This window comes from Canis lupus, chromosome 7 (genome assembly GCF_003254725.2).
Source record: "Canis lupus dingo isolate Sandy chromosome 7, ASM325472v2, whole genome shotgun sequence".
Lineage (NCBI taxonomy): Eukaryota > Metazoa > Chordata > Mammalia > Carnivora > Canidae > Canis > Canis lupus.
In genome coordinates, this window is record NC_064249.1 from 40,636,921 (window position 1) to 40,646,038 (window position 9,118).

At 58.8% G+C, this 9,118-nt stretch overlaps 1 protein-coding gene across 1 annotated transcript; it reads left to right on the forward strand.

Moving 5' to 3' along the window:
* The first annotated feature begins 2,731 nt into the window (after positions 1 to 2,731).
* Positions 2,732 to 8,910, forward strand: ETV3L (ETS variant transcription factor 3 like). The gene is made up of 6 exons (XM_049112519.1): positions 2,732 to 3,667; positions 4,082 to 4,194; positions 4,288 to 4,525; positions 4,736 to 4,925; positions 5,328 to 5,430; positions 8,230 to 8,910. The coding sequence occupies exons 2-6, from the start codon at positions 4,134 to 4,136 to the stop codon at positions 8,706 to 8,708; spliced, it is 1,071 nt and encodes a 356-aa protein (XP_048968476.1). The 5' UTR covers positions 2,732 to 3,667; positions 4,082 to 4,133; the 3' UTR covers positions 8,709 to 8,910.
* Positions 8,911 to 9,118: the final 208 nt, after the last annotated feature.

Genomic DNA, 9,118 nt, shown 5'->3' on the forward strand with positions numbered 1-9,118 from the left:
CTTTAAAGCCCAAGGCCCCCAGAGACCAGAGGCAGAGGATCTGCAAGGGACTGGGGCTGGGGGGGCAACGACCTGAGACCTGAGGGCCCTTGGAGGAGGAAGCGGCTGCCTGGGGACCCTCCTGGGGGGGCAGCAAGGAGGGGCGCCTCTCCCAGTTGGGGTGCTGGCTGATGCCCAGGGGAGAGACGTGGGTTCAGCTGGTGGAGCATCGGGAAGGGCTCCTTGGGTTTGGGACCGGGCAGGAGGGACAAGATGCCCTGGGGTCTTAGAAAAGAAAGAACAGGCATCCCTGCCCCTCCCCCAAATTCCCCAGGGGAAAAGGTGGCCTGCCCCAGCCCCCAGCCCCCAGCCCCTCTTGCCCTCCCACCTAAGCGGCTTTAGCTAATAGCATTAGGGGAGGTCTCAGGACTACCTACTCTCCACTTGGGGCTGAGATCAAGGGGACAGACCAGAGGCTTCTAATCAGATTGGGGATTTGGCGGAGGGGTGGGGGTGCTGAGCCCCTGGAGGCTGTCATCTCTGTGCTTCTACTGTCCCCCTCTGGGTTGGTCTCCCCACCGTGACCCTTCCCTCCCGGCCTGGCCTGTGTCCACAGCCCACGGTCCCCACAGCCGGCTCTCTCACTGCTCCCCCACTCTCTCTGTGGCTCCCCCCACTCCCCCATCGGTCAGGGAGGGACTCTCGGAGAGGACCCAGTAGAGGTCAATCACGAGAGTCTGCAGTCAATCCAGGCCACCCTCTTAGAAGGCCCAACAACAAAGTCACTTTTGACAAAAAAAGTTTTGCTTATCAGATAGGTAGGCAGCATTGGTCTTAAACTCTCAATTTTTTTTTTTTTTCTTTATTCTGAGTGTGTCCCTGTGTTTTTTCGTCCCTCTCATCTTACTGTGAGTTCCCCCCTCCTCGCCCCCCTGACTGATCACAGCCCAGAGCACGGAGTCAGACCCGTTCCAGGCCCGCTCTTCCACCTACCCTGGGATGTTAGGCAAGTCTCCTTACTCTTCCGAGCCTCCATTTCCTCTGCTGGTACAAGGGGGGACATGCATGGCCACCAGGTCAGAGGGTTATTGTGAGGATCCAGTGCAGTAAGTAGCACGGGGGGGCGGGGCGGGGGGGGGGGGAATGAAGCCCCACGTGGGCAGGATAGGGGCCCAATTCACATTAACTCAACTCTTAAGAAGATAAGATCTTCTTCGGACATTTCCTTTGGCTGCAAGCCCCAGCGTAAGGCTTACTCTCTCCTGTTTGCAGCATTTTCTGTGCTGCTTTATTAAATCGTGACCTAAACCCTACATGTGTTGTAATGAGCACTTGTACCAGCCAAGAAGGCTTCTGGAATCTCAGTAAGCAGAACACTGGTGGCCGGACAAGAATAGTTGCTCGCTGCTATAACCCTTCAAACAACACAAAGCGCTTCAGAGCAGCCGCGCTGATCATTCCGGATTAGTTATGACCCTTTCTGATTTACAGTTTTCCACGCTGGCCCCCTCAGAGCCCTCTGTACCCAGAGCCCTAGGAGCTGTGGGAGCCTGGCCCGGCCCCACAAGCCCTGCACTGCGGGCTGGGCTCCTATGCAGGAGGGAGGGGGCTGGGAGCCTGGGGTGGAGGGCTGGGGGACAGAGTGGGACGGCCTCCCTCAGCCCCAGGAGCATCACCACCAGAGCGTGGGGTAAAGCAGAGCACCAAGAATTGGGGTGAAACGCCAAGAGTGAAGAGAGAGGGTGGGTCAGCAACTTAGGGCTCCAGCACAAAAGGAAGGGCTCAAGGGGAGATGTCTGGCAGGAGGACTTCCACATCCAAGCGGCAAGCTCCTCTAAGATGTGGGGGTCCCGGAGGGACTCCCACAAACAGGGAGAAGGCTGGAGAAATGGGGAGGGGCAGGGAGTAGGGCTTGACCCCCACTACTGATGCCACTTTGGTTTTTACATTTGGGGTTTTTTCCCTTTGGAGGCCAGACAGGGAGTGTTGGCAACCTACCTGGGTGGCAGAAATTACACTTCTTGAATTAAGGTCTTGCTTTCCATTCTTTCCCTTAAGAGCTGTGTGGCCTCAGAGAATTTCCTCTATCCCTCTTAGCTCCATCTTCTGGAATACTTCTGGTGAGGTTTCTGGGTACGTCAGTTCCTGGGCAGGGTGCATGGTGCACTGAGGGTCTGCTCCCGTGTGGGTTTATCATTCTCCTCTCGCCAGATCCTAGATCTACCCTGGTCTCAAATCCTCCAGACCAGGAGATACCGTCAGAACCTGGGGCAGGGGGCCACTATGGGAATTCCAGCAGCTCCCTCCAAGGAGGAACAGTCCTCCTCCCTTGGGACCTCCCACCTCTGCACCCCTCCCTGCACCTTCCCCCCACTTTCCAACCCACTTGGGGTTAGACAGGAGGAATTTCCCAGTGGATAAGGCCAGAAAGGAAGGTAGGAGTGGGGATGGCTGCTTCAAGGGAAGAAAGGAGAGGAAGTCCCAGAATGTCAGCTGGCAGAGGGACTGGGGGTGGGGGGTAGCCTACTCCCAGGCTCCAGGTGACGGTGGACACACTGCGGACCCCCAGAAGCAGCTGCCCCTGAGGAGCTGCCGGTTTGTCAGCTGTCAGCTGACCCCCTGGGAAAGGAAGAGCAGGAGACCCGATGACCTCTGGTGGGTGGGGGGGGGGGTTCCTGGGAGGGTCTCACCAGCCCAGTTGTCCTGCCTCCCCCACCTCCTTCTGCTCTGTCCCACCAGTTCTTGCTACTCCAAGCAGGGTCCACGGACTTAGGAGCTTGTTAGCAATGCAGAATTTCAGGCATCACCAAGTCGGCAGCATCAGAATCTGCATTTTGGAGAGATTCTCAGGGGATCCTTAGGCGCGTTAACAGGTTGGCGTTTGAGAAGCACCTCCGTAGACAGTGGTTTGTAAGCCTTAGGAGTGGAGGGATGGTGGCTAAGCCCCAGGTGTCAGAGGCTTTCCTTCTGTGAGCCTCGTCTGGAAGGTGCTGGAAGGTGTGGCGGATACTCCAGACAAGCCTTCACATGCCCTCCAGACCTGCCGGCCTAGTAAGTTCTGGCTGAGAGCAGGGCTCACCTCATCCCAACTTCACTTGAGCTGGAAACCCAGAGCCAGGTTACCTGAGCCCATCCCTGTTCACTCACTGTCCTGATTAGGCAGGTACCGCCCACCCCAGGAGCAGGCCCACACCCTGCACCCTGCTCTGGACACTCTGCCTCTGTGCCCTCTTCCCTCAGTGACAGTTGGAGCCAGCCTGGAGCACCAACCTTGATCCCATCTTCTGAGCCCGGGGTTCGTTCGGTAACTCGGCAAAAACCTGTGAGTGGAGGAGCCAGACAGTCAGGGGCCGGCCACTCTGGGGGGAAGGGGGAAGATAGACATTAAACATACACATAAAGGCACCATTGGTAACTTCGTTACCACTCACGGATTCTTCTTCTTTTTTTCTTTAAGATTTTATTTATTTACTCATAGACACGGAGAGAGAGAGAGGCAGAGACACAGGCATAGGGAGAAGCAGGCTCCATGCAGGGAGCCTGACGTGGGACTCGATCCCAGGTCTCCAAGATCGCGCCCTGGGCTGAAGGCGGCGCTAAACCGCTGCACCACCCGGGCTGCCCACCACTCACGGATTCTATTGCCAATCACTTCTCCAACACCCGCACCATGCCGGGCAACCACCAGGTGCTGCAGACTCCTGAGTGATGAAGCAAATCCCGACTATCCCCCAAAACTCAACTGTGTGGGCACCACAGAGCCGGGGTTTGCACCTACCACTTCCTCCCACTCGGGGTTCACCCAGAGCCAATGATTAATTACATTTTCTCTTGGGATAAACTCCAATCCCCTTAAGCCCTGAGCAGAGATCTCATCTGTCTAAACCACCACCACCACCCCGGAGTGGGGGCAGGATGTAGGACCCTGTGCATTCCTCTCCGGCCATACAGGGGGCTGCATGGGGGCCTCATGGAGGTCCCCAGAGGAGGCCAGGCCCTGCCCTGGGTGCGGGGAGCTTCCTGCAGTCCCGTGTCCCCTGCCTTTCACCCCTCATGTCTTCCTGCTTCTCTTCCCTTCATTTTTGGCCTCCCCCCTCGGCAGTGACAGTCTCCCTCCGAGGCCCAGACGTGGCCCTCGCTGCCCCAAGAAGACCATGCACTGTGGCTGCGTGGCCGAGGGTGCACCTGCCGTCCCGGGCAACTCCTGGATCTCAGGTGAGCCTCCGCCAGCCCCTCACCCAGCTGCGAAGGGGCGGCCGGGGTCCTCCTGAGCCAGCGGCACCGAGTGGCACTCACCCCTCCCTCCAGGCATGGCCTTCCCCGACTGGGCCTACAAAGCAGAGTCATCCCCGGGCTCCCGGCAGATCCAGCTGTGGCACTTCATCCTAGAGCTGCTGCAGAAGGAGGAGTTCCATCATGTCATCGCCTGGCAGCAGGGAGAGTACGGGGAGTTTGTCATCAAGGATCCAGATGAGGTGGCCCGCCTCTGGGGCCGCAGGAAGTGCAAACCCCAGATGAATTATGACAAGCTGAGCCGGGCCCTCAGGTGAGAAGGGGCAGCCAGGGGGCCGGAGAGGTCAGAGTTCAAAGATGGGGCTGTGGTTGCCAGCACCCCCATCCCCCGAGGCTTGGGAGAGACCCCGGAGTGTGGCAGGACCCCTGGTGGTTCTGGCCTGGGGGAGGGAGCACGGCTGGGCCTCTGGCTGTGTTCGCTGCCCCCGGGCCAGCTCCATGCTCTCCACCTTGGGCTCCACAGGTATTACTACAATAAGAGGATCCTGCACAAGACCAAAGGCAAGAGGTTCACATATAAGTTCAACTTCAGCAAGTTGATTGTCATCCACCATCCTCTGTGGGAGGTGCGGGCACCGCCTTCCCCCCACTTGTTGCTGGGGGCCCCTGCCCTCTTTCGGCCAGCTCTGGTGCCCATGGGCATGCCCAGTGAGGTAGGCTCAAGGGCACCCCTGCCCCTGCCCCAGGAGGCCCCCAGCCCCCCGCCCCCCTGCCTTGGAGCCTGTCAGCTGCCCCATCCTTCTCCCCCTTCTAGTCCCTGAGCGCCCAGGGGCAGGGGTGGGGCCCCTGAATCACCCTGCGTGGTTGAACCAAGGTCACATGATGCAGCATGCACCTGGGGGGCAAGAGGGGTTCCTTCCTTGCTAGGTATCACTCCTTCAGTGGTAGATCACAAGGTGGGGGGAGCCTCGGAGGGACCTTGGGCATCTGGGCAGTGGTCGTGTAACAATCATTATGAGAATGTTTCATTGTTTTACAAGTGGTTTTTGAGGCAGCGTGAGTGGGGGAACCCAGGCGGGTCCATCCCACTCCCATGCTAGCTTCTCACTCGGCAGCTCCTGCACAGCATGTTGTTTGCCCGTCGGGTTGGACAGGAGACCCCCCGAGGGCTGCCAGAGGCCGCTGAGGACAAGAAGGGGAGCGGCGGCAGTGCCCCCCGTGAGTGCTTGGAACTGGGGGAGCCCCAGGGAATCAGAAGCAGAGGCGGGATGACCTGCCAGGCCGAGTGCATGGGTGGGAGGCTGGAGAGAAGGGATAATACAAACCATTCATCCTCAACAAAGCGAGTACCAGCTATTTCCTAGGTGTGGGGTTCAGACAGTCAGTGACTGGTGGAATGCAGAGGAGCAGGTGTCCCGGAGAAGGCCGCCCCTGGGCAGGTGAAGCAGGTGCAGAAAGCGCCCAGCAAAGGGAATAGTGTAAAGCAGAGAGTTGGGGACACCTTCGGCTCAGGATGTGATCCCAGGGTCCTGGGATCCAGTCCCACATCGGGCTCTGTGGGGAGCCTGCTTCTTCTCTGCCTCTGCCTGTGTCTCTGGCTCTCTCTCTGCATCTCTCATTAATAAATAAAATCTTTTTTTTTAAGATTTTTAAATTTATTTATTCATGAGAGACAGAGAGAGAGGCAGAGACATAGGCAGAGGGAGAAGCAGGCTCCATGCAAGGAACCTGATGTGGGACTCGATCCCGGGTCTCCAGGATCACGCCCTGGGCCAAAGACAGGCACCAAACCGCTGAGCCACCCAGGGATCCCCAATAAATAAACTCTTAAAAAAAAAAAAAAAAAAGGCTGACAGCTGTGGGCAAGTGTAGCAAAGCTGAAGGACCACTGGTGGCTTGCCATGTTCAGAGAGGAAGGGATGTGACAGGCATGGGGACAGGCAGGAGGGGTGGCAGGTGAAGCTGACAAAGCAGCAGGTGTCCAGTCACAGAGGGCTCAGAAGCCCCTCTTGCTCCCCAGGTGAGGAGTTGAACTTTACCCCATGGGCAGGAGGCACCCAGGAAAGAGGTACGTTGAGATTTTCATGTCACAAAGATGACTTGGTTGTATAGAGAATTTGGTTTGGAGGAGGTGCGTGGCTGGTACTGGCAGGCTTGGGAAGATCTTCCAGGCAGAAGAGGGAGAGAGGAGAGCATGGCAAGCAGAGAGAATGGTGTGTGCAAAGGCCCTGGGGCAGGAAGAAGGTTGTGGGAAAGGCCAGCATGGCAGCTCTAGCAATCCCATGGGGAGACTGTGGAAACGTTGGCAGAGGCCAGCTCTCCCAGGGCTGTAAATAGGGAAGTGACAAAATCAGATTCTCTGTGAAGAAGGTCACAGAGACACTTGAGCAGCCCGAGGCTTGATACAGAGGTCCCAGACCTACCACCGCTCCTCTCCAGGCCGTTTCACGGGATAAAGACCCTTGGCCTTTGCCCTACCCCCGTGTAGGTAGCTGGGGGCCCAGAGGCCCTGGCTATGGGCCCTGGAGGGCCGCTGAGGCTGCAGGTTAGGGCAGCCCAGGGCATGCCTGGACTCGCAGGGCCACTGGTCTGCCTCTGGAGCTAGACAGAGCCTGCACAGCACCCCTGTTCTTCCAGCCCTGCTCACCCTCCTGGCTCTGGGAAAGGCCTTGGGCACAGAGCTTTCTCTTTGGGAAGCCATGTGTCCCCAGTAAGCCCCCCCCCCTGCCCGGAGTGGGCTATTGGCACCTCCCTGCCCGCTATGGGTTGCACACACATGCCCTGCATGGCTTCGGTCACCGGAAGGCTAGTGACAGCCACAGGGCCCACTTCTGGGTTGGGGTCCAGAAAGCTAGAGGAACCTGTCCCCTCCACGTCCACTCAGAGCACTGATGCAGAGAGAGGAAGCTGATCCTGGGCTGAAGAGGGGCCAAGGCTGTTGAACCAGAGGTGGCAGGTGCGGGGCTGGTGCAGGGAAGCGAGGAAGAGACAGAAGGACTCTGGGAGCCATCTCTACATGAGCTGCTCAGCCGCGCTCCAAGGGCAGACCAGCCACAGCCTCGGGAGCCCCCAGGACACAGAGTCCTGGATGGACCCGAAGGGAAGGACAGTGACCCGGGGAGGGCACCCTTTGCCTCAAGCAGGACCATGTCTACTGTTTCCCCTTCAGAGATCCCGCTTCAGAAACATTGTTCCTTTCAAATATACTGGATGTGTTAGGCGATAATGAATTCATTTTTCCAGTTTTTATTAACTAGCCCTCCCCACCACCCCCTGACAGATGTGATTGCCTTGCTCTTTGGTCAAATGATGTGGCCTTGCTAAGAAAGGACCTGGAGAGATGGGAATTGGACCTTTGGAAATAAAGACAGTGGTGTGAGGTTCCACTGGTCACCTTGGGCCCCAGACCAGGGCGGGTCACCCCACTGCAGGATGCTTGCGGAGCAGGAGGGCAGGGGGGCATGAGGGGGACTGGAGGGCAGATCTGGAAGGAGGGGTGGGGGAGGCTCCTAGGGGAGCAGAGCCAGGGCCCAACCAGCCTGAGAAGGGCAAGGCGTGTCCCCACGCACTGGCCTTGTCACTTCATCCTACCGGGCAGAGGCCCTGCACCCTAGGGGGCCAGCACGGGGACAAGCTCGGGGCCTCGACTAGAGCGAAGACAGGATTCACAAGTTACAGCAAACCCTGTCTTCATCGAAGTTGTGTTATGAGCTCCTGATAAGTGCCAGGTGGGGCTGGGTCCAGGGAGATGGAGACGGGCAGGGGTCTTGTCCCTCAGAGCTGGGGGTGACCACACCAACGGCCCCCCTCAACCGGGCCAAGGGCCCCTGCGGGGCACACCCAGGCCACCTGAGTCTTGTGGCCTCCCCTAGGAAATAGACTGGAAGCAAAGAAAACAGGAAGGTGCACATGGGGAGAGGAGAAGGAAATGGGACTTGGGTGGACATGCGGGGCATCCCTCCTGATCCTCTCTCTCTCTCTCTCTCTCTCTCTCTCTCTCTCTCTCTCTCTCTCCAGGCCTTGGCTCTCTCCTGGCCCCCTGCCAGCTTGGCCCTTGCTGCCTTCTGGGGATCCCCCAAGATGAGCTGCCTGGCCTTGCTGCCTTCACCCCTCCCCTCCTGCCCGCCCTCCCTTCTGACTGGACCTGCCTCTCAGGGCCCTTCCTGCCCCCTGTTCCCCTGGAGCAGCCATTCCTGGGGGCCCCCAAGCCAGACCCCCTGTTCCCAGGGCCTGGGTGCCCCCCAGTGACCCACCATTTCTCGGGGCTCCCCCTGTTGGCTGGGCTGGGCCCAGGAGCAGGCGAGAGGCTGCGGCTCCTGTCACTGAGGCCACAGTGGCTGGAGGTCAAGCCTGACCCCCTGATGGGGGTGAAGGGATGCCCGAGTCCCAGGGACGGCTTCTCCTTAGACATACATGGACCCAAAACAGGGGACAAACATCCTGCATCCCCCCACTCGGAGAACTGCAGGGCAGTGTGGCCCCTGGATCCTCCTTAGGTGGGGAGATGGGAAGTGGGAGTCCCCCAAACTCCACCCCTCTTCCCCCTCTTCCTGTCTACTTCTTCTCTGGCTTTGTGCCTGGCCCAGCCTGGAAACAGGTTTAAACTGCAGGAGGCTTTGAAAGGGTAGAGCCGAATAAAAAGGGGTGAGGATATTGCAGGGGTAAGGAAGACTGAGGTGGGGGGCTCCCCTCCCTTCCCCTCTCCTGCTCTCCCCTCCCCTCTCCTCCCATGGAATTGTTCATCAGATGAAGGAGACTGGCCTAATCTCCACTTTCTTTGAGGGAGCCGGGAATAAGGGGCCCTTGCCTGAAGCAACACCCCCCACCCCTGCCCTCAGGAGGGAGATGATGGGTGTCTGGGTTGGGAGGCCAGGAGCCCAGGCTCCAGTGTCTCTCCTGCCCCTCC

Excerpts from the sequence above, each read along its gene's own strand:
- ETV3L (XM_049112519.1), top strand. The coding sequence starts at position 4,134 with ATGCACTGTGGCTGCGTGGCCGAGGGTGCACCTGCCGTCCCGGGCAAC. Across the intron at positions 4,526-4,735 it reads AAGCTGAGCCGGGCCCTCAG|GTATTACTACAATAAGAGGA; the intron begins GTGAGAAGGGGC and ends TGGGCTCCACAG. Across the intron at positions 4,926-5,327 it reads CCATGGGCATGCCCAGTGAG|CTCCTGCACAGCATGTTGTT; the intron begins GTAGGCTCAAGG and ends CTCACTCGGCAG.